At 42.2% G+C, this 25939-nt stretch overlaps 1 protein-coding gene across 1 annotated transcript in view; it reads left to right on the top strand.

The window, feature by feature from the left end:
- The window catches only part of CHN2 (chimerin 2), a 317209-nt gene that overhangs the window by 224203 nt on the left and 67067 nt on the right, over positions 1–25939 (top strand). The window contains exon 7 of the mRNA XM_066585622.1: positions 21016–21093. Within this exon, the coding sequence (XP_066441719.1) occupies positions 21016–21093 (78 nt within the window). The remainder of the gene's footprint in view (positions 1–21015; positions 21094–25939) is intronic.

Below are 25939 nucleotides of genomic sequence, written 5' to 3'. Positions count from 1 at the left end.
CCCAGTACATAACGTAACATAATTTGTGATTCAAATGTTAAAAAGTATGCCCTCTGTGGTACAAAGATACCCTCTTGTCCTGAGGACTAGGAATTACATTGGTTTTGATGCCATGTAATACTTCAATTTTACCTTGAGTGACTATTTGCCAAGCAACTCTTTGGTTAGTTGCTAATAAATTTTTCTCAAGGAAAGTGGTTGTTGAAATTGGACAACTCCTTTAATTTTCATACTCCACAGCACCACCCATTGGAATGGTAGCCACTAGAGATGAGCGAGCGTACTCGCTAAGGCAAATTACTCGAGCGAGTATTGCCTTTTTCGAGTACATACCCGCTCATCTCAAAAGATTCGGGTGCCGCTGGGGGAGGAATGGGGGGGGGGGGGGGGGAGAGATCTCTCTCTCCCCCCCCCCCGCTTCCCCGTGCTCACTTCCGCAACTCACCGCCCACCCCCGCCAGCACCCAAATCTTTTGAGACGAGCAGGCATGTACTCGAAAAACGCAATATTCTCTAATTTACCTTAGCGAGTATGCTCGCTCATCTCTAGTAGCCACCTTATGAGTCAATGTCCACCCTTTCAACAGGCATTGCAGTATGACTAGGCATTTGAGCCAAACCAAAACATCCATGTACATGCAAGTGTTTTGGGGTTATTACCCCTCATCAATGTAGCATAGAATTCCAGTTGGCTAGATGAGAGGCCATCACTATGAGTCGAGGGATGGGGGTAATGTTTCTCCTTATGGAGGGCACCACAAGGGTGTTGGGAGTCTTACATAGACCATGCAATGCTCCCTGGGAAAACTATAATCCTACTGTACACTCACATCTCTAGTCATATTGCAAGACCTGTTAAAGGTCAGATATTGGTGGCTACATTTCCAATAGCTTACACTGTGGAGGATAATTCTATCATAGTTTTTCCCACAAAGCATTGCATGGCCTATTTAAGACACCCTAAAGCCTAGTGGTGCTTTCTCTTTTGCGCTCTTCACAAAGAGAAATCTTATTCCCCCGTATTCGCATACAACAAAATATCTGTTCATCATTTACAGCAGAGGACTGTCATTCATAATGTATCACAGGGTTGTGCATTCATTCATTTAATCATTCATTTTTCACAACTTTGGAATTACCTCTCTGTATAACATGTCCTAGTAAGATTTAGCTTACTGTATTGCCCAAGAGCCCATTTAGTCTCGGTTTAGAGCAAGTGTGAAATTCTACAGACACAGTGTAATCACTATTTACTAGGGAGAAACAGACCTCATTAAAGAAACAGACAGGGAGTTTGTTTGTTTTTACATAGGATGATACTGCCAGTTAATTAAAGGACATGTGCGAAAACACCATTAGTTTTATTTGCCTCTAAATCTTGTAATTAAAATACACTAACAGCTAAGTTTTTACGTCTGTGCAGGGCGCAAGTACCTCAACCCTCATGGACGTCACCAACTCGTCAAACCTTGACGCAATTAATGTCTGCAATGGACCAACATATACATGAATTAAGACACCAACACTTAGTAATTACCAATATAAGAGTGGGAATGTTAACCAACTTCAGCTTGACTTGCCCTGAGTAAAAGTAGGGTGATCATCCTGATAAAGGCGGCCCCATGTCTAGAACTTAGGGGACCTAGCCTGTTCCTAGTTGAAGGATAGGGAAAGACATGTACACTCTTTGACAAAAAATCAAGTACCTAGAAGGTGTTGGAATTGTTTTGCTGCAAAAGTCAGCATGCAGTTACATCTCAGGCTGATATGCAAATGACTAGAGTTGTGGCGTGATTAGAACCATTTTTAGGTCCTCTTACCACCCTAAAAATAGTTTCACCCTTGACCTATAAAAAAAAAAGCTGCCAGAGGCTACTTTTGTGTAGTGGGCTTCTTTTTACACTTGGTCAATCAGTCCAATAGGAGATATTGTAGCAGGAAAGACAAGAAAGGAACATTAAACACTGAGGGATTACTGACAGACAACACCCAAAGGAACTTCTACAGTAAAAGGAAACCTCAAGAAAATTCTGACAGATGACTCCGAAGGGCACTTTTCTGCACTGAGTGCTGAAGTTGTGATCAGGTTGGCCTGGGGCTGACGTTGTGATACCACCCAGCTCCACTTCCTGATAGTGCTGTAGTAAAGAAACTTGTTTTTGACAAGTCTGCTATGAACATCTGGGATCTTCACAATGCCTTTTATTTGATTGATGCAAGGAGAGGTAATTGAGCTAGCTAGGTGGTGTTATCCCGGGTTTGTAGTCTGCACTTACCTGAAGTAAAGATGCTTTAAAGCATGAAGTCAGAACCAGCATTGTAGCATGCTGTGCACTACTTTTTTGTCTGAGGGATATCCACACCATGCCTCTTTTAGTCTGGTCCATGTAATAAATACAGTGATCAGCCTCTAAATCAACTAATTACTTAATTATTTCCAAATAAATATCTGACAAGTCTGTTTTCCCACATTTTCTAGCAGATAGATAAGGCGGCAGACTGACTTACACTGGCGTACGTCTTTTAGACACGTAGTATCTAATTAAAGTACCAGCATGGCAGGCCTGGAGGCCTACACTAGACCCCCAGATACTTTGGCATTGCAGGGGTCCAATTGGGTGACAGAGGGAGCCCTCTCCCTCTATCTAACCACTTAGATGCCATAGCCAGCATTGACCATGGCATCTAATGAGGTTAAACAGGCAGGATCAGAGTTTTCTCTGATCCCAGCTGATTCAGACAAGTGTCAGCTGTGTTTCACAGCCAACACTCGCTGTGTATGGAGTGGAGCCCACTTCATACAAACCCCACGTACACATTTACTGTGTATATATACAGCAAATGTCGTGAAGGGGTTAAGGTAATACATAAACATCCAGTAAAATAAGTAAACTGTGATATATCTCTGTTTTTGCAATGATACCCCTATGGGCAATTTCTGCCATGTAATGCCTAAATACTCCAAATGTATACTTGTAAAATAGGGCTTTAACGTGATGCGGACGAAGCTTTAGTCAACAACTTACCAACATCGATGCTGTATGTAATCACTACTTCGGAAGGTAAGTACCTAGTGAAGCTTATTTGGATGATATAATGCCTTCATAGTCACCTGATATCACAACTGTATGCTATAACAGCTTCCCAGCAGTGCTTAATAGGAGTTGTAGCTTCACCATTGCTGGAAGGCTGTGGGGGAATGTGTATATATGGTGGGATTATGGGGGGGTGAATGGGGTTCAACTAAGGAAAATACATTTTAGCTACAGTTCTTATATAAGTTACTAATGATTATTGAAGTTAGAATACAGGCAGATAATACAGAAAATATATCCTGAGTAATACCTATTTTAATAATGATATTTGACTTTCCATAATCTGCTCTGTGGATACAGGAGAAGCTCCAGTATTAGGATCTCGGAATGCTTTGAAGGGATATTTTTTGCACGGCTGAACTTAAGCAGCGTCCTCATCCAGAGTGAGATTCAAAGCTTTTGCCTGAATCTAATATTCAATTTCTCTCCAATTCTAATCCTTCCTCATCACTAAAGTGCAGCACAATTAACTACTTAGCTTTGGGATTATTTCTGAAGCCTGTTTTCTGCCTTTAGAGTCAGTTAACTTCTATGATAATGAATGTCCTGCTCCTCGGAGAATAGAGCTCCAAATTTGAGGTGATCAGGTGGTGCGGATCTCTCCGCTCCGTGGCGAAATGGATGACCTAGATTCAGGAAAAGAGATTGACTTAAGTCATTTATGTACGGAAAACCGCATCTACTTGTGGATGTCCAGGCAACGAGCAACACATAGAATTTCCCTTTTGTTATTAAGGGATTAAAAAGGTTTTAAAGGTTTCTACAATATTTCAAATGTATCCATCATCATGTTGTACAGAAGTGACTGCGGAGCGATGTAGATGGATGTAATAATGGACATTTTTTAAACAAGGTTGAAATTTTTTAAGATAATTTTTAATTATTGGCAAATACATGCCTGGCATAACTAGGGCCTCATACACAATATTCTATGAATTCACATTATTGGGATCCATAATACGGCACCTGTTGCCTCATATGGACCCATTATGTTACTCCTTTTGCCTACAATATTATTACAGAAGCTTACAAAGATTTTTCTTTTTCTTAGCAATTAAGACAAACCCATGATAAAAAATTGGGACTTCTTTCATCACATGCCATATTATTCAGGGATGCTGCCCTATGAGTATTGGTTCTACGGATGATTATGGTATCTCATACGACAGTACCTGGAGTGCCTACAGGTCTGTAATACAGACCTAGAGGCTGCCCGTCCACAGGCGATGACCGCAGACAATAAATTGCCGGTGGATCACTCTCTGTAAAGCTTTCCATAGGATTACTATGAAAAGCACAGAGCCGGCGTCCATGAGTGGAGAATTATAGCGATTCTCCGCCCGCGGGATTTGAATTGCGGCATTCCGCGATTCTCTGTGGTGAGCCTATCTATTAGATAGGCTCATCTCGGAGACCTGTCAGTGCTCCTGCCTCCTCCCCCGCTGCGGAATATCCCGGCTGTGGAGAGGGGGCCAGAGGGATTCCATACACAATCCATTTGGGGTTATTCTGGCACTTCTTGCTGACCTCATTATGTCTACAGGATAGGGGATAAGTATCTGATTGGTGGAGGTCCAACCGCTGGGATCTCAACTGATCATAAGACCAGGCGACCTGAGTTTCCACGAATGATTGGAGCAGTGGTCACAAGTGCGTACTACCTCTCTATTTTATTTCAAGGCAACTGTTGGAGATAGCCGAGTGCCTGTACTTGGCTATTTCCGACAGTCCTATTGAAATAAAAGAAGTGGTAGTGCACATGCATGAGCTTGTGTGGTTCAGTCCATGTAATATCATCACACAGGAATTATACTGACTGTAAAACTGACTTCTTGAGAGAATATAAACTCAAGTAAATCTCAGGTGGTCAAAATGAGATCACATGACCCACCTGTAGGACTCCAGGAAGATTCAGATAGAAAGGAATAACTAACTGAGGTAACACTCTTGGACTTACGGTGGGTCCAGAAAGTCTTCAGACCCTTTCACTTTTTTGTGGCCTTGTGCAAATTAAAAAAAAAAAAAAAAAAAAAGTTTTCCCATCATTCCGCACTCAACACCCTATAATGACAAAGTGAAAACAGAATGTTAGAAATCTTTGTACATTTAAAAAAATGAAAAACTAGCATTTTCCGTAGACGTAAGTACTCAGTAGTTAGCTGAGGTTCCTTTGGCAGCGATTCAAGCCTCCAGTCTTCTTGGGTTTGATGCCACAAGGTTTGCACACCTGGATTTGGGGATTTTAGAAAAGTGTGGCTTACTAAGTTTCTCTATGCAGAGGAACATAGTAAAAAAAAAAACATACCACACCGTGTACATTTTATTACTATGAGAATTAATGGCCGATGATACATAGTTCTGTCCTTTCATACTGTTGCCACCAGGCTGGTATCAGACGCAGAAGTGTAATAGCCGCTGATAGCGGGCCAGGCGATCAGCTGATCGCCGTGCATCCCGAGCAGCGGTTCCCTGACGATTAACTATTGATGCCCTATCCTAAGAATGGGTCATTAATAGCTTTTGCCTGGAAAACCCCTTTAATCTTGCAACCATCCATGTATTACACGGTCAGCCATTAATCCAGCAAAAAGGTAATTGTCAGTCAGACCTCTCCGCAGGTTTTCTCCAACACAATCCGCTGTGGTGTGAGCCAGACCTGTGGCGATCAGGTGATCCCTTTGGCAGCTTTAGTCTGAAAGGGGTTGTCTTCATGAAACTCCGATTTTACTGCTTACAGAACTCTGTATGCAAACAATATGAAAAATAACTCCAGGTCATCATGCGTTTACAGTAAATACTCGGCTAATTAGATAAAGTTTAATGAAGGATAGAAAATCCTGTTTAGTACTGTTCTCATTCTGTACACCACAAATTGGTTTGACTCTGCCGCCCACGTAGTTCATTTCTACATGGATGCCAAATAGCATGCACGGGAGGAAGGTAATTCCCAATGTAAAGAATAAGTCAAAGATCAAGCGGGATCGGACGTTTTAGACTAGTAATTGGCAGAGCGAGTGGATTATTTTCAACTTTGCAGTTCTACATTTCTCTGAGCATACGCTAACAAGAGCGTGACGTGTTTATTAGAGTGATCATTTATAACACCTTAAGTCTTACCATAAACCTTCTGACTCTTATTTGGCCTTGTTCTTTGCTGCAGACGGAAGGATTTTCTGGGCTGTTATCCCATTCTTGCCCTCTTTCCAAACATAAACCTCTTGGAGAGTCTGACGCCACAGATTTGTTAATCCTTTGTTGGAATATTTGTGAAGGGTAGATATGAAATAGCTGTAGATTGAGCTAAATACTGGGTTGTTCTATGCAAAAAATGAATGAAACTGTAATGTCTTTATAAATATTGAGTTCAAAATGGCTGCCTCCCATTTATGCACAGAATGGCCACTAGAATAGAGGCACATACCCTTCCATGATTGGAGCGTCCCTATATGCAAATTAGACACGTGACCCAGGATTGTAGCAAAAATGTAAGTGAGTGCATTTTCAATGGATCAGTTTCAGTGTGAATCCACAATAGAATGGGCAAATTGAGCGATCTGAGCAACTATGACAGAGGCACGGCCATCAGTGCCAAACTGGCTGGGGCCAATATTTTAAAAACTGCCAACCTTATGGGGCTTTCTTGTGCAACGATGTCGAGAGTATACAGAAAATGGTGTGACTGAGGAAGAACATCCAGCAAAAGGGGATACTGTGGATGTAGACAACTGATTTTTAGTTATTTTTTCCCATAATTTTTTTATTGAAATACATAATATATTAGGTCTTCGTCAGATTGACAAAAACAGAGGAAGATGTGAAAAATCATTCTGACGAACACACAGTACACAGTCAAGCAAAATGCATCCAAATATAACATTGATGTGTGGCATAGCTATAGCAGCTACAGAGGTCGACCCGGCCCCTAAGCTAGGGGTCCCAGAGGCCCCCCTCACCACTAACATCACCTGTCTTTCCACCAGACTGAGCAGTAAGAATAGAAGGCAGAGAACTTCCTGCTTCCAGCATACAGGAGGAGCAGGAATTAAAAAAAATTACTTGGGCAAATCTTTTAAGGGGTACAAAGACCACTATTATTTTGTGAGCATAGAAGGGTATAATTACTATTCTGGGGCACAAAGTAGGGCATTATTACTTGTGGGGGCACAGAGGAGAATTCTTGCTTTGTGAGGCATAAAGGGGTGTTATTACAGTGTGGTAGCACAAAGGGCACATTAGTTGTGGTGGTCCCTATAGTATACTTTTTATTGTGTGCAAACAGTATTTACATATTGGGCCCTACTACAGAAACTGCGTAGAGGGGGATGCAGATACTCCTATCACAGCTACTGATTATAATCACACAGTTATAATAAAGGAGATCACAGCTCATCCTCCTGACTGTATAATTATAGTCTGGAGCTTATTTGGGTGAATACAGAAGGGAATGGCAGTGTCTTCCCTGTAGTATAGATGGTGCAGTCCCTAGCTACTCTTGTATTGCTGTGCTGATGCATCATGAGATTGATGTGAAAGTGAAAGCAAAAATCTCAACAAGATGGTGCGTGATAAGCTCAGACTGGGGGCTGCACTGCATGGAAGTCATTGCAATACACAGAGGAGACATCCAGAGTTTGGCAGTCAATCAGGTGAGGGGGACAGGGATGGAAAATGTGTTTTCCTTGGAGTGGCCCTTTAAGAATGCGGCACATGGTTGAAAAAAAGCTGATTTTGTTAGGTAAAGTTGCAGCCAGCCAGATATTTCCATTGCAGCAGTACTGTAGTACAACAGGATAGCCATTCAGATGTATGATCATCCTGTAATACTAGGATGGCACAAAGTCTGCCAGAATGGGAGCCGCTCTTAAAGAACAATAGTCCTTTCGGGGTCATAGAGGGGGGTTCTGAATGTGGGACTGCATCTTGTGATGTTCATATGTCCTAATAGAGTATATGAATAGGGGTTGTCATCTTAGTACAACTCTAAGAGATAGGTATACACAGGATGAATTAATAGATAAATATGAGATAGATATGAGATAGATTAGATAGATATGAGATAGATGAATAGATAGATATGAGGATAGATATAAGATAGATAGCAAGCGCTGCGATAAAAGTTGGCACTATACAAATCAAGATTATTACATTAGATAGAGATAGATAGATAGATAGATATGAGATAGATATGAGAGAGATATTAGATAGATATGAGATAGATATAAGATAGATAGATATAGATATAAGATAGATATGAGGATAGATAGATATAAGATAGATATGAGGATAGCAAGCGCTGCGGAATAAGTTGGCGCTATACAAATAAATATTATTATTATATGAGATAGATATGAGGATAGATATGAGATAAATAGTTTGCAAGCGCTGCGGAATAAGTTGGTGCTATACAAATAAAGATGATTATTACTATTATTATATGAGATGGATATGAGGATAGATACCATATATCTTTATCCATGTTCTTCTGTATGTTTTAAGGAAATAAATGATTATAAAATAAATACATTTTAAATAAATTTGATAATGTTTCCCAAATTGTAACAAATGTGAAGCCTCTGAATGCAGGATTAGAATTTCTGACTTTCCTGAATATTGCACATGGGCTCCCTAGTATATCAAGCAGTAAAAGGTTTTGTATGAAGCGTTACATTCCTGGGAGGCACCACTGAAGCCCCCATAACGTGTGAAGAGATTAACATTATTAAAAATATCTCGCTGATTTCCAGTTCCCTCTGTCATAATGCTGAGAAGAGAGAAGTGAAGCCATTCCTCTAGACACGCACTATATAATCCACTGACAGTGCCGCCGCCTATGGCAAGATTAAGCTGCTCTTTCATTGGCTTTTACATTTCAAGCACGTTCACGCAGAAGCGAGTGTGCAGTGGCTCCATTATATCTCTTTTGTTTGACCTAAATTCGAAATGGGCGGGTATTGACTGTAGTTAGATGGGAAAACTCATCATGTGAAGTGGCATGTAGTACAGTTGTATCCCTTGGGAGAGACGATAAACCAGAGCCATCATGTTAGACAACTTTTTACTGAATTTTTTATAAACCGCAGGTTTTAGCTTAAAAGCAAGGGCTTGAATTGACTTGTCAACCCAGATGCTGATGTTGTGTAATGAGCAATCAATCATTCGGCTCACTCGGAGGGTAGACATAAGGAGCCAACCCCCTTGTATAAGTCATGTATCCGTTCATCAACTCAGCTCAATATATGTCTAATCAACAGCCAACATGTAATATATATACAGTGCTATTGTTTTGCCCTCAGCATTTCCCTTTAATTGAGAATCAAAGTCAATCTGAGGCTTAAAAGGAACCCGTCATCAGTTTTAAACCCCCTACACTGTTAGAACAATGATGTAATGCACATTTCTAAAGTTATTTTTGTTACATTTTTTTGGCAAAGCATGCCTTTAAAACAAAGGTATTTACATTTACTGCAGAGCATGCAAATTACTACCGAGCAGTTCATTGTGCAGACATGTATACCTCCCCTGATGCTGCCCCTCTCTACTACTGCAACGTGGATGTCCTCCAGTTCATCAATGGAGCAAAGAAAACTCTCTTGTGTGCATCGGGAGCTCCAGGACTGCACATACGCAGTTCATCTGTCCCTTTTGTGGGACTCAACTAGGCATATACCATTCCCAGAGTCCCCAGCACATGCATGAAAGTTTGATTTCTGCATTAGGAGAGGTACACAGGCTTGCACAGACCATTTGGCCAGTTCACCAGAGATGATCTGGCCCACCTATAGGACCACTTGGTGGTAATTTAGATACGGCATGGGAAATGTAAACACATTCATTCAAACGTATGCTTTACCCAGGAAGTCTAAGTCTTAAGTTTTTAAAATTTGGAAGAAATAAGAAAACAAAAAGTTGTTGAACATCTCTTCTGTAAAAGTAAGTCACTCTGTGAGATTATTTCTTGTGAGTGCAGCGTGACAACAGTGCGTAATTTCAAAAACTAGTAGTCTGAAAACGACAGGAATTTGGTGAGTACTTACATTTTGTGTGGCGCAGAGTGTGAAGGCAGCAGAATGCAATCCTAAACTCTTGCTCATGACCTGAAGGTTACGGGTTCAATCCTTGCGTGGTTCAGGTAGCCGGCTCAAGGTTGACTCGGCGCTGTACAATAAGTTGGCGCTGTACAAGTAACAAGTCCTTTCCCCTATCAAGTCCCTTTTTTACTGATAGAGATGTCTGGACTGGTACAGAACAATACGTGTTTGTCTGCTGTCTTCCTTAGTACCCTTTAGAGTTTGGAATGCTGTCCAATTTCTATGCGGTTGTCTGACTTATATGGTGATCTTCTTAGCTGCAGGCTTCAGTCTTTTCTCTTCAGTCTGAGGTTATAAGGCAATCCCAGACAGTGAGTGCCATGAAGCAGCACTGTAATCAGCCACCTGTCTCTCAAAGGCCTCAGAGGAGAAGGACACAGTGGAATAAGTATTGGTTATAGGAGATTGCAACTTGTGGAACATAGACATTCTGATTTTGGACTATCTGAATATATTTCTTTTGGTGTTCTTTCTGAACTTGATGGTGATGTAGTTGCTGATACAAATAGGGCTTCTAATGTACTGGATAATGTTACTAGCAAGGTAAAAATTGGTTTGAATGAGATATCATTCCCGCGGTCCACATTCCAGCATGGCCGCCGACATCACAGGCACCACTGCTCCTGCCTCCTCGGACTTGGTTACTTCCCCTCCTGCTTCTTCAGGTGTTGCAAGACAGAAAGACCCGGGCTTTTCTTTCCCTGAAGCATTGCCAGGCTTCCCTGTGGGCACCTCAGGTATTTCTACAGCCAGCATCTCACAGAGTGAGACTTCCCTGCCATAGGCTCCTTCTGTATCCACCCACATGCAGAATTAAAAGACCTACGCTCCCAGATTGGTGCTATATCTACAAAGACTGGCATGGAAGGCTATGTCCAATGTGTAGAATCTATCTATAAGCTTGAGCTCCAAAATGTAACTACTGACTTGGGGCAAGTTTCAGCCTGGTACATCTGCTTTTTTGCTCACTACAATCTGAACAGCGCACCATTCTTGATTTCCACACTGCAAAGATAAACTCCTATTTGGTATAACAGAGGACTTAGAGAACCATATTCACTGTAACAATATACGGCTTTGCGGTCTTCTAGAGGCTACCCTTCCAGCTCACCTTATTCTTACTCTCCATGGCATATTCAATACCCTCTTGAATCATCCTCCAGAGGTTGACCTCAATATAATTAGTGCCCAAAGAGCTCTTAGACTCCACAGATGATCCTGATAGATGTTGAGATGTCATATGCCGGGTACACTATTATATCGCTAAGGAGCACATCATGTGTGCGGCTCAAGCCACAGGAAATATTGACTTTGATGGTGCCAGAATTCAACTTTTAGCAGATTTTTTTCCCGTAAGATAGGTTTACAGAAAGAGGGTTCTATATCTGAACTAAGCCGTACACGTTCTTTACTTGTTCTTCCTCTTTCACTATATTTTTGTTTCTTCTCCTTTTTTTTTCTTTTTCTCTTTGCCCCATTATTCCTCTGTCCCAACTCCTTAATGGTCAACATGTTCTCCATAAAAGGTGCCTCCTTGGATGTTGGAGGCTTTAATGTCCCACAAAAATGTGCCCAACTCCTCTATGGAAACCACAAGACGGGTGTATTAACTTTTGTCGCTCTGGAAACTCACTTTAAAACAGACCGTTTCCCTTTAGTGATAAATCTTTATTATAACCGGTGGTTACATAGTACAAACCCTATCTCTAGGTCCAAGGGAGTCAGTATTGCCCCCCATAAGTGTCTCGCCTGCTTCTAAAGCACAAAAGCAGAAAGAAATTGGTAAATCCATTAAGGAGGGGGATTAAACATTTTTCAGGTTTATCAGTGACAGAAAGATGAAAATCTGTGGAATTGCTAACATTTTTTAAAATGGGAATAATAACTGTATTATTGGAGATAAGACCATTTTTTTTTTCAAAGACATTTATTTTTTTTTATTATTTTCTGTCGGCATCTTCTGCGCGCAATACCTTTTTTATTTTTCTGTCGAAAGTTGTGCGATGGCTCATTTTTTGCGGGATGTCCTGTAGTTTGTTAGTACCAATTCAGAATACATACTACTTTTTGATCACTTTTTATTGCGTTTTTTTTCTAGGAGACAGGGTAACTGAAAAAGTGCATTTCTGGTGTTGTTGTTTTTTTTTTTCTGGACAATGTTCACCGTGCGGGGTAAATAATGTGCTACTTTAATAGATCCTACTTTTATGGACGCGGCGATACCAAATATGTATTTTTCTTTTATGATTTAATTTTTCATTAGAGATATGGCAAAAGGGGGGTGATTTAAACTTTTATTCCTGTTTTTTTTTTTGTTTTTTTTTACAATTAATAAAACTTTATTGGTCTTATTTTCACTTTTTCTTTAAGCCCCCTGGGGGACTACAACATGAAATGCTTTGATCGCTCCTGCAGTATGGCGTAATGCTATAGCATTACGTCATACTGCGATTTGACAGGCAGTGTATCAAGCCACCCCACGGGGATGGCTTGGTGAGCAGTCTGCTAAAGCAGCCGTGGGGCTTTTCAGAAGGCCCCCGGCTGCCATGACACCTGCACGGCTCCCCTGATTTCACCGCGGGGGGGCGTATGGGACCCCCAAACATCGTTTGGGGGATTTGAATGCGGCTGTCAGAATTGACAGCGGCATTAAAGGGTCAAAAGCCGCGATCGGCCGCGCAGCCGAGTGCAGCTATTGCCTGTGAGTGTCAGCTGTAATAAACAGCTGATGCCCGCGCTGTCTAAGGAGAGTTCGCCCCTCAACCTCTTTTCATATATACCCCGACGTTCCAGGACGTAATTCTTTGTCCTGGAGCGGGAAGGGGTTAATGTTTCCAAATGTAAAATAATGCCTTAGAGAGATGAAATCCTTGGAATAAATATCAAATTAGCCGCTCTGTGTTATCTACGACATCAGAAGAGAAGGATTCGGGGTTTCTGAATTCTGATGGCTTCAAAATGAGTCCACAGTGCAGTCAAGCAGCAAAAAAAAGCAAACGGGATGCTCAACTGCATAGCTAGAGGTATAACCAGTAGAAAGAGGGAGATTGTGATCCCACAGTATAGAACTCTGGTGAGACCCCATCTGGTGTTCAGTTCTAGAAACCTCATCTACAGAAAGACACTGATAAAATAGAACAAGTCCAAAGATGGGCTACAAAAATAATGGAAGGTCTCAAGAACAAAACGTATCGGGAAAAACTTAGATAACTTAATTTGTATAGCCCGGAGGAGAGAAAGGAGAGATGGAACATGATCGAAAATTTTAAATATGCTAAATGTATAAATAAGGTTCAGGTAGGAAGTGTTTTTATTAAGGGCCATTTACAACAGGATGATTATTCTGCAAAATGCATTCAAACAAACTAATCATTACATCTAAATGCAGAGCCATCATTTAGCATTCAGCTACTTTTTGTTTGGCGTCGTTGGTTCGCAGACTTCCTGCTGCATGTAAACGCTCATCACTCAGCGCTTCACATCGAATGTCAGCAAGAAGTGAGCGATACTTCAGCGGTGATCTGCCGGTCTAAAGATAAAAAGGAAATAATATAAGGGCATCAATCTTCTATGTTTGTTTGTTTAATTCATTTGGAAAAGAAAACCCACCAGTAGAGACGTAACTTGAAGCTTCTGGGCCCCGGTGCAAAATCTGTAACAGGGCCCCCAACTATAATGCTTTATTGATAGTACTGGGCTCCCAGTATAGAGAAGAGAGGCCTTATGGGCCCCCTAAGGCTCCTGGGCCCGGGTGCAACCGCATCCCCTATAGTTACACCCCTGCCCTCCAGTAAATGTGCAAATCAATCATAAGCGCCGATCAGTACCCTGATACAACTACTAAACAACCAGCCTGGCTCCTGATGTGCCTTCATTACTCTTACCGCAATAGGACATTGACCTGTCACATCCACACTGTCCTCCCAAACCTAATTACATGAGAAGGAGGTCACTGCCTCCCATAAGAACAGCACACTCAGCTGCCGCTGCTGTCAACATTCCACTGATCTACAGAAGCTGGTAATTTTAAAAAAAAAATGAAGATAAAAAATAATTAGCAGATACTGCATACTATATGGAGTCATACAGATATAGCAAAGTTTAACTTGACTTTGTTAACACATTAGGATAACTTTCTGTGAAGCAGTTTGTTTACCCTTTCAGTTGCTTTGCAATGGGTTTTGTTGTGTTAAGAGAACGGTAGCTTCTCAATGGCTAACGATCTGATAACGTGTCTCAGAAAGTCAAATTAAAGTTTACTACATCTGTACGTGGACAGTTTCTGGTAACGTTGCTCAGGTGGCATCAATAAAGTTCCATAAAAGAGTAGTATATTTTGTGCCAACAATAGAATGGAATCCCATCAGAGTCAGGAGCGAAAACTTTTTGTGAAAAAGACAAAATCCCTATGCAAACTCTGTCCAGTGTACATTATTACCATACACAGTCATTTACATGGTCCGGTTAGAGGTGAAGTGTTTCACATTTTTGTTTTTTGGCCAAAAATGGAATTCACTGCCAGCAAATATTTCTTCCAGCTGGAATCTGATCCTGGCTGGGTCAGGAAAATATGAACAGAAGTCAACTTAAATCATAGCAACTGCAAAAATGCTTGTACCCATTTATTGATTATGTCAAGATCACTTGATGGTCCAACTAAATTGACTATCTAAAAAAACTTTACAGTCAGGAAGATCATTCTTGACACAGTTTATGTCATTTTTAGTTGTTCTGTAGTATCTATCACTTAGTTGTGGTCCATTCCTGAAAGTCATCGCTGGAGATTCTAGCACAGTTCTTCATTTGGTGAATCGGAGCTGGGACTAACATCAAAGCAAATTAACATACTCAGCACCGTGGCAGGTCGAATAAGGAAATCTCTGTCATGGTAGATTCTGCCTCCTACAGCTGCTGCTGATTGATTTCATGTATAGACCAGGCCAATCCAGCAAGTATAATATGTTCCCAACATCTCCCAAGTGAGAGGATTTGTTCATAAAGAAACCTGTTATTGCCATTCATATCATTTACTATAGAATATATCTGGGAAGTTCAGCGTTGGCTCATGTGCTCTTCCTGCAGAACGACCAGGAATTCTGGACTCTCAGTAGGGTTCTTCTTGACCTTATTTTTTAATTTGTTTTATTGAAACGTGAGCATTAAACCTAACATTACACATAATGTCTTATAAGACAGTTGAATACAAAATTAAGTTACCATATCAATTCTCAAACATTAGAGTGTCAATCCCATATAGCTAGTAACAAAATAAGTGCAACATTTACAATATCGGACCATGACTGCAAAAGCACGTGATTCCAGTGAGAGATGAAGGGATCAATGGGGGGGGGGGGGGGGGGTAACTCTGGAAAGATCAATTGCTTTGAAAAGTATCTCAAAAGTGCTCCTGCAGAGCAGAGAATGAAGAACACCACGTTCCTCAAACTTTGTCAAATTTGTCAGGACAGCCCGTCTTTTATATACAATTTGGTTGAATGGGACAATGGAATTAACCAATTTTTTCCAAATTGATAGAAGAGACTGCTTACAATCTTCCCACCTTAAGGCAATTGTCTTTCTGGCTAAAAATAATAAGTTTCTCAAAAATATCTTATTATGATGTTGCCACGAATCCTCATCAAGTATTCCAAATGAACACACCTCAAAATTGAGAGGTACAGGTAAACTTAAGATCCCAGACAGAAAGTTTGTAACGTGTCTCTAGAAGTCCTGAATAATTGGGCATGCCCACATCATGTGCCAGAAATCTGTGGATGGACATATGCATGTAATGCAAAAAGCAGAAGGGGCCCTACCCAATTTTATTGTAACCTCACGGGAGTGAAGTGGCTTCGATGTACAACATACAGTTGTATATGTCTTTTGTTTGCTGTAAATGAAACCGATAAAAGGGACTGTAGAACTTCCTGATGTGTGATCTGTTAAAATAGATATAGATGTTTTCCATTGTAATATAGCCAGAGGAATCATATATATACGACACAAAGCTACGAAGGATAGCTAACACTAGAGATGACAGAGAGAGGATTCCAAAAGATGTAGAAAAGCTTGCACAGTGGGGGGCGAATAACAGAATGGTATTTAACAATGAGAAATGTAAAGTCCTACATCTGGGCAAGAAAAATGAAAAGAAAAAAAAAACACATACAGAATTGGGCTAAGCAGCAGCACATGTGAAAAAGACTTGGTTATACTAATAGATCATAGACTGAACATGAGTCAAGAATGTGATGCAGCAGCCAAAAAGGCAAACACAATTCTGGAATGTATTAAGAGAGGCATAGAGTCTAGATCACGTGAGGTAATTATCCTCCTCTACTCTTCCTTAGTCAGACCTCACCTGGAATACAGTTCTGGGCACCCCACTTTAAAAAAGACATAGACAAACTGGAGTAAGTTCAGAGAAGAGTTACCAAGATGGTGAGCGGTCTGCAAATCATGTTCTATGAGGAACGGTTAAAGGATCTGGGAATGTTTAGCTTGCAAAAAAGAAGGCTGAGAGGAGACTTAATAGCTGTCTACAAATATCTGAAGGGCTGTCACAGTGCAGAGGGATCAGCCCTGTTCTCATTTGCACAAGGAAAGACTAGAAGCAATGGGATGAAACTGAAAGGGAGGAGACGCAGATTAGATATTAGAAAAAACTTTCTGACAGTGAGGGTGATCAATGAGTGGAACAGGTTACCACAGGAGGTGGTGAGTTCTACTTCAATGGAAGTGTTCAAACAAAGGCTGGACAAATATCTGTCTGGGATGATTTAGTGATCCTGCACTTGAGCAGGGGGTTGGACCCGATGACCCTGGAGGTCCCTTCCAACTCTACTTCTATGATTCTATGAGCCCATCACATTCATAATGTCTGTCCCAGCGTTGGACAATAACGGTATCATTTTTGTGAAGACTTAATTCTGTATTAAACCAGTTAGTTCAGTCTTAAATACCAATTCTCAGCATTAGAGTGCATTCACATGAGCGTGTGCTGGTGTGTACATAGGTGCTCACAAAACCAGCGCGCCCATGTACATGCACAAACACGCGTGAATGCAGGTCTGTGTGGCATTGCTTTCAATGGGGCTGTGGCTGCGGCTGCTGCCGCTGGCCTCATTGAAAGCAATGGTCTGCCAGCAACCCCTGCAGTGATTTTTCAAGGAAGGGCTTTAAATATAAGCCCTTCCCTGAAAATCATTCCTATCTGGTGTAAAAAAAATACTCACCCCTCCGCTGCTGCTGGGGCTCAGGCACGTCCAGCCACTTGGGTCCCCTCACTGTAATGAAGTTCTTTCAGCAGGCGGGGATTTAAAATCCCCGCCTGCTGAAAGGGCTGTGTCTGATTGGCTGAGCGCTCAGTCAATCACAGGCAGCGCTCAGCTATTCATTGAATTAATTTATTTTTTACGCAAACCAGGGATGATTTTCAGGAAAGGGCTTCTATTTAATGCCCTTCCCCGAAAATCACTGCAGGGGTGTTGGCAGCCCATTGCTTCCAATGGGGCTGCCGGCAGCAGCTGCGACTCCATTGAATGCAACCTCGGACCTATAGTGCACACATGCCCTATATTTTGCAGGTATGCGTGTTTGCACGCCTGTAAAACTTGGACATGTGAACACACCACAGGGAACCAGTGGTTCTAATAGACGCAGGGTTTTTTTTGCCAACGTATGTACGCACATAAACACGCTCTTCTGAATGCACCCTTAGGCCAGTTGCACACGACCAGATTTGAATTGCGGAATCCGCGATCGTCACCTGCAAAGACGATCTGCAGCATTCCACACACATTGAAAGAATAGAACATCTGCATGTCCGCTTACATGAGCGATTACGGTTTTCAGGAGCAGATTTTAAATCGCAGCATGTTCTATTTTTCTGCAGAAACCACACGGACGGTTTCCATTGAAGCCAATGGAAGCCGTCTGACCCACAGCCCATCCGCAGTTGGCATTGCAGATAAGTCGTGATTACCCGCGTCATCGCCTAATGACAGTGCAGGAAAAACAAAGGTTTTTTTAAAACATCTGTACAGCGCATGACCGACAGCGAGCCATCGGGACAAAGAGATAGATTCCACTGCGGTCTCCTGCATGCGGAATCCGGCCTAGTTGGACAACAGAAAGCTGCAGTAGAAGTCTATGGCAGGTCAAAAAAAGCAAGGAGAGAAGAGTGTGACACTGCGGACAACGCAGGGAAAAGAAGACAGCTGGCTTATTAGGCTTTAAATAGTCATTCTATTCCACGGAAAGAGAGTAACACATGTGAGCTGGCATTAAAAGTGTAACCGTGACCGTGCTATGCGCAGATACACGCGTAACAACCTGAGGTTTGCCATCTCCAAACCTTGTTATTAGCAAATACGCTCCAGCCGACATTCGCGCGTACTTGTCTGCAGTCTTCATAATCTGTGCTGCGAATGGTCCGGCTGGCACACATGCGCAGTACGGAGTATGCCGTGCCGTCGCTAGGCAATAACGCAGATCCCACAACTTTCCGCAATGATGATTGCGGAATGGCCACGGGTCAGGCGGCTTCCATTGACTTAAATGGAAGCTGTCCACACAAAAGCCACACAGAATCGCAGCATGCTGCAATTTCTCCTCTGTGCGTAGAAAATCGCAATTGATTTCCGCTTGCGTAGAGGAAATCGCGTTTTGACATCGCATGCTATTGGCAGTATTTGCTGCAGAATCCAGACGCCCGCTCCGGATTCCGTAATGTATATCCGCCCGTGTGCAGGCGGCCTGTATCACGCAGTATTTATTCTTCATACATTAGCATTGACAAGCGTAGTCTGCTGCCCTTTACAATACAGTAGAGAGGTAAGTATCCCGAATATCCCAGCCAAAGCACACCCTGGTGTGACTCGAGCCTCACACGTGTTTCCTGTATCATTTTTTGAGCGCCTATGGAATAATTGCCGCTAGTAATAGACCGATTATAGACTTCTGTATTTTAACTCCATATTTGGTCCATGTTTTGCAGACCGTAATACAAAGCGAATGTAAATCTGCGGATCTATTCACAAAGCCTAATTGTTCACGGACGTTTTTTAAAAAAGCACAGCATGACCTATTTTTTTCATTTTGCCTCATTATTGGTATTTGGGCAAATATGGATCAGTAGAAAAAAAACTATGACAGCAAATACAGATAAAGTCCGGATAAAACACTGATGGCATATGGTTGTAAAGTCATCTGTATAATGGATGTGTTATAATGTGCTCATCTGGCGTTAAGGGGATGTTCACATCTAACGGAAATGCAGCGGATATTCCACAGCAGAAAGGTCCGAATTTTGACTCAAAATCAACTGCCGATCCACAGCGGATTTCAGCTCGCGCCGCACTTCTCCTATCTACCATTAGTGCGCATTGCTGTATGCAGAGCACAGCACACACAGGGAACCGCTACTGAGCGCCACCACCGGCATACATATGATGCGTTGGTCACGTCATGCCACTTTCACATGACGTAACATAACTGGCGGCGGCATTCGGTAGCAGTTGTCAGTGGGTATAGCAGCACGCAGTATTGGGAGGTGAGAGGAGTGCAGCGCATGCTGAAATCTGGATCCACAGCGGATTTTGAGTCAAAATACGCACCGTTGGTACAGATTTTGGAAGGGCTTTTGATGCGGAAATGCTGCACATTTCGCTGAAAATCCACAGCATTTCCGTTATGTGTAAATATACCCTAAAACGCAATTCCGACACTTGTGTTTCCCATAGCTTCTAACTGTTTTGCCCTTTAATTTCCACAGTATTGATAAATGATAGACCTTAGGATACCATATTAACAGCATGTGCCGTGTAAAAGTACTCCCTCCATTAGTAGTCCAGGATGAATAAACCGTACGGCATCTCTCACTAATATAGACGGAATTACAATAGTGAGTTACATCATCGCTATTACTCATCCCCAATTTAGTAGATTAGGCCAGCTGAGGTTCATGTATAGATGTGAGGCCGGCTTCCCTGAAAGGGTTAAAGAGCTGTGGTCAGTATTTTATAAGGGAAGCTATTAAAGAGAATCTGGGAGCCATAGATTAAAAATGCCGTGCCACAGAGCCTTCTGCTAATCCTCCTCCTCCTCCGACTCCTGCGGGATTTACACTCACACAGGATATGAAAAGGGAGAGATTTTATCATTTCCAGATTAATCCATCAACAGGATTTAGCACGGTTTAATCTATGGCTTTCCAGACTCCCTTTTATGGGGCATGATCCGGCCTCTTGCCTGATACAGGAGCATCTTGCATCATTGTGGAGAAGAAGTGATGCTCCTTAGTGAAAAGAGTTGTGCAAGTGGCTTGTAGTTCTTCCTCCCTCCCGTCCTCTGGAAACTCGTGGTTGGATGCTGTTGCTGAGGAGGGTCTTTTGTCCGGGTTTGGTTTGAGGGCTGCAGTTGTCTCAGGCACACGCCTGTCTTCACAACTAAAGCAAAGCGGTCAACTAGTGATTGAAATGCAGAAGCTCCTTCCATCCCACAAGACAGCCCATTCAAGTCACATGTCGGAGGTCTCTACAGAATGGGCTGCAGCTGCTTCCAATCTGCTGTGTAGCATCAGAAGCAGCTGGACCAACCTAGTGCCTGTAAGCCTACAAGGCTCCGAGGAGGAGACCCAAAAGATTTGGGATTCTAACACTATGCTGTCTGAGGAGCTATGGTTGGAGAGTGAGAAGAACTATGCTACTGCAGTCCATAAGTCCAAAAAGGGCAGGAAGCACCAGGAGCTTTTGGCATTGGCACTGGGGATGAAAGTGGGGGGCAGGAGTGCATTATTGTGGCAGCCTCTGAAACTCTTTGCCTATTCACAGATCACCTCACTGGTCAGAAGAGCTGCCCTGACCCAAAATGACAACCATTTCAACTACGAGAAAGCACACAACTTCAAGGTAAGAACCTTTTTTTCATCCTCTCGCATTGTCTCTGGGCTGCAGGTTCTTGGAGGAGGCTCAGAGGTAGTAAATGAACATTTCCATGTAAGAACACAGTTTTGCTTCTTTCCAGTTATTTAAACAAGCTGAGACGTAAGGCGAATCATCGCCTTTGTCTGGAATTCCTTGTTTAACCACAGTGGCCAACTTTCTTCCTTGCTAATGCAACTGACAGGAAGAAGTTATTGGCAGCCAGCGAGACAACCACATTATGTTAACCCCTATGCTGTACTGGCAGCCTAGAAAGCGCAAGACAGAATTGCTTTGCAAGTAATGTGTAGCAGAGATGAGACGGTCACCTGGCAAAGTTCATCGTGACTGTAGACTTACATAGGACTGCTAGTGATCACCATGCTCAAGCAATATAGTCCCAAAAAGTCCAGCAAATGTCAAATACATCTCCACTACATTTGTGTGAAGCATGGAGCTCTGACATGTAGTGCAGTACTAGGATATAGAAGCAGAACACATATTCCATCGTGATGGGCACTTCACATTTTCTTGCTATATATGGTTATAAATGGGAAACATTTGTATCGATGCTGGTGGAAACCCAATGTAACAAACTCTTGACTGCCTGACACACAGGGCTCTGTAGTTCTGATGAAGTCTGTGTAGGACATGTCCTATTCACATACATTGGGAGATATGGAGAATAAAGTTGGACATTGGATCACTTGATCATTTAGTTTACTCCGGAAGTGGTAACAGGGGAAAACCCTGTCAAGGGTTGCTTAAAATGTTGGAGTTTGCTATTACAGACATCTATGAATAAGCCCCAGAGGGTGGTCTATTCTTCTTGCACGTATTAACAGGGGGATTCCAGTGACTAAGGTTGAAGGCATGTCATTGTGACTTCAAATGAAGGGGATGCTGCCCCTTTGGCTTTTCCATGACACAACACCGCTGCTTTGTCAGACGTTGCAACACAATATCATTCCGAACTGCTCATCCTACACAAATCCGTGTCAGGAATAGTGCTGTGTTAGGGGAAAAGCCATCATTCCAGGCAGTGGTAGACTATCCACCGATTCGAGGTCCTATAGATACACCATGGACCTTAGTCATCAGATAACCCCTCTGATGTCAGTGATTCTGGCAAGCAGTCCTTACCCCCTTCCCATACAGTAGGAGTGTTATACAAGCGCCTGGCGTGGTGTTACCTATGACTTATATTACTTGAATGTTATTGCATCTTTTTTTGATACTGATCACCTTTATACAGCATGTAACGCACATAGTGTTACTTGTACTACAGCAGTGTTACACTGGATGAAGAGCGGTTTACTCGAAGACATTTATGTTTAATCTGTTTATTGACTTTCAGCAATATAAATAACCTTGTAAGGCTGGGTTCACACGGGGCGGATTTGCTGCGGTAAATCTGTGCGGCAAATTTGCCCACGGCTCCTAATCCCGAGATTAGCCGGCCATGTTAAACGAGATTTTGCAAAAATCTTGTCCACACAGGGCAGACAATCTATCGCGGTAAAGCCGGGCGAAACCTGCGATGCGACGTGGAATTGACAGCCACAGCATGTCAATTCTTTTTTTTGTGTGTGTTTCGGCCTCACTCCTCTCTACGGGGAGAGAAAGCCGCAACGGAATGCCGGCGGCAAACCGCTCGAAAACCCGCAGCGAAATGCTGTAGGTTTTGAAGCTGCGGCTCTTCCTCTGAAATCTCGCGGCTTTTCAGTGTGGCCAAGCCGAGATTTCCGTCCCGTGTGAACCCAGCCTAACTGTGGACATACATTTTTGTATATATTGAATATTACAGAGAGATGTGCACCGCTGTATTCGCTGGCGTGGGGCTATATTACCAATGTTTAGACTACATTTTCATATAGTCCAGTAGAGTCTTTTAGGGTGGTGCATCTCCCAAAGACGTAGATGGGTGAATGTTATTATGACCCTCGTTGGATCCTCTGTTGCCTGAGCCTTTTTTTGGACGGACACCTCTGGAAACAAATCGGCCCTTACATTGGAGCCGCAGGCAAGTGTGATATGGGTCCAAGAATCTATCACACTCGTAAATCTCCGATTTTACATGCGATTGTTTTGCGAGAAGCAGCATCATATCACTGTAAATGTGACTTTCACAAGCGTGAAAATCGCCTGTTGCTCCAAGAGTAAAAATTAAAAAAACCTATCGTACTCACACGGAAATTGCTTTAAAATTCAAGTGCAATGCAATTTCTTTTTAACAGAATTGCCCCAAAATAGTACAAGATGTGATTCTTTTGTTCTCACACTATCAGTGCAAGCAAAAAATCATTCATGTAAATGAACCCATAATGGTTTCTGTTCATGTGCACATTCTGTGGATCTCACCCGCACAGAAGTTGCGCATGAAAAACACCCATGTGTATACACTTTTAGGCTAGCGTCACATGAGTGTATGCTCAATTACGCACGCTTTAGCGCACCTTCTTTGCGCTACGGATGCTGATTATTTTGCCCACGTGTTGGTGTATTTTACTGTACTTTTTCCTCCCCATAGGGTATGGTGTTTTTGCACGCGGGATACGAACACGCACCGATTGAAAGAGCTAATTTGTCTAATAAGTTCCAGATCTGTTTTTTTTAGCAGAATGACACAGTATTTCACACATTTCCTTGGGTATTGTGCACCCCCATTGACTTCTATATGGATCTTCGGTGCGCCAAAAGATAAAATATGCTGAAATGCATGCGCCAAGATATGGAAATGTGAATGAACCCATTGACATCATTGGGTTCTATTCTTTGCGTATTGCACATGGAAATACGTCCTTAGGCTCTATTCACGCAGTCGACATTTGGTTGCGAGTTGTCCATGTCCCAAACAGACAAATCTCTCATGAAAAAGAACCTATTCATTTAAATGGGTGCTTTCAAACAAGGGATTTTTTTACTCTGGCCGATGGTCTGAGTTTGAAAGATTGCTGCAAGGCCTTATTCTGTGTGCTGTACAATGCAGAGAGCACATGATATGTTTTGACTGTATATAGATAGATGGAGATATTAGATAGATATGAGACAGATAGCTGTTTAATAGATAGAGTTGAGATAGATATTGGATAGAGAGAGAGATAGATGAGAGAGAGATAGATGAGAGAGAGATAGATGAGAGAGAGATAGATGAGAGAGAGATAGATGAGAGAGAGATAGATGAGAGAGAGAGAGATGAGAGAGAGAGAGATGAGAGAGAGAGAGATGAGAGAGAGAGAGAGATGAGAGAGAGAGAGATGAGAGAGAGAGAGATGAGAGAGAGAGAGATGAGAGAGAGAGAGATGAGAGAGAGAGAGATGAGAGAGAGAGAGATGAGAGAGAGAGAGATGAGAGAGAGATAGATGAGAGAGAGATAGATGAGAGAGAGAGAGATGAGAGAGAGAGAGATGAGAGAGAGAGAGATGAGAGAGAGATAGATGAGAGAGAGATAGATATGAGAGAGATAGATATGAGAGAGATAGATATGAGAGAGATAGATATGAGAGAGATAGATATGAGAGAGATAGATATGAGAGAGAGAGAGAGATATGAGAGAGAGAGAGATGAGAGAGAGAGATATGAGAGAGAGAGATATGAGAGAGAGAGATATGAGAGAGAGAGATATGAGAGAGAGAGATATGACAGAGATATGAGAGAGAGAGAGATATGACAGAGATATGAGAGAGAGAGAGATATGACAGAGATATGAGAGAGAGAGAGATATGACAGAGATATGAGAGAGAGAGAGATATGAGAGAGAGAGATATGAGAGAGAGAGAGAGATATGAGAGAGAGAGAGATATGAGAGAGAGAGAGATATGAGAGAGAGATATGAGAGATATGAGAGAGAGAGAGATATGAGAGAGAGAGAGATATGAGAGAGAGAGAGAGATATGAGAGAGAGAGAGAGATATGAGAGAGAGAGAGATATGAGAGAGAGAGAGAGATGAGAGAGAGAGATGAGAGAGAGAGATATGAGAGAGAGATATGAGAGAGAGATATGAGAGAGAGATATGAGAGAGAGAGAGATATGAGAGAGAGAGAGAGATATGAGAGATGAGAGAGAGATATGAGAGAGAGAGAGATATGAGAGAGAGAGAGAGAGATATGAGAGAGAGAGATATGAGAGATGAGAGAGAGAGAGATATGAGAGAGAGAGAGATATGAGAGAGAGAGAGATATGAGAGAGAGAGAGATATGAGAGAGAGAGAGATATGAGAGAGAGAGAGATATGAGAGAGAGAGAGACATGAGAGAGAGAGATATGAGAGAGAGAGATATGAGAGAGAGAGACATGAAAGAGAGAGAGACATGAAAGAGAGAGAGATATGAAAGAGAGAGAGATATGAGAGAGAGATGGATATGAGAGAGAGAGAGAGAGAGAGAGAGATGGATATGAGAGAGAGAGAGAGAGAAATGAGATGGATGGATATGAGATAGATAGCTGCTAAACATTTAGAACATTTCATGTAGTGTTGATTGTACATTTGCAAGTTGTTAATGTTGTAAATGGTGCAGTGTGCTAAGGCAGCAGGAATGCAGTCCTAAACTCTCACTCATGACCTGCAAGTCGCAGGTTCAATCCCTGCATGGTTCAGGTTGCCGGCTCAAGGTTGACTCAGCCTTCCATCCTTCTGAGGTTGGTAAAGCTTGCTTGTTTGGGGGTAATAAATAAATTACCTGAAAGCTCTGCAGAATAAGTTGGTGCTATACAATTAACAAGTCCCTTTTCCACCTGTAATGACTAACCAATATTATTAAATGTAATTTGGCAGATGGGACTGTGGTAGTCTTGTACAACTGCACTGATCCTTTTTATATTGAGCACAAAAGTG

Source organism: Eleutherodactylus coqui, chromosome 12 (assembly GCF_035609145.1).
Source record: "Eleutherodactylus coqui strain aEleCoq1 chromosome 12, aEleCoq1.hap1, whole genome shotgun sequence".
Classification (NCBI taxonomy): Eukaryota; Metazoa; Chordata; class Amphibia; order Anura; family Eleutherodactylidae; genus Eleutherodactylus; species Eleutherodactylus coqui.
The sequence above is the reverse complement of the archived record's forward strand: the minus strand, read 5'-3'. Positions and strand labels throughout refer to the sequence as shown.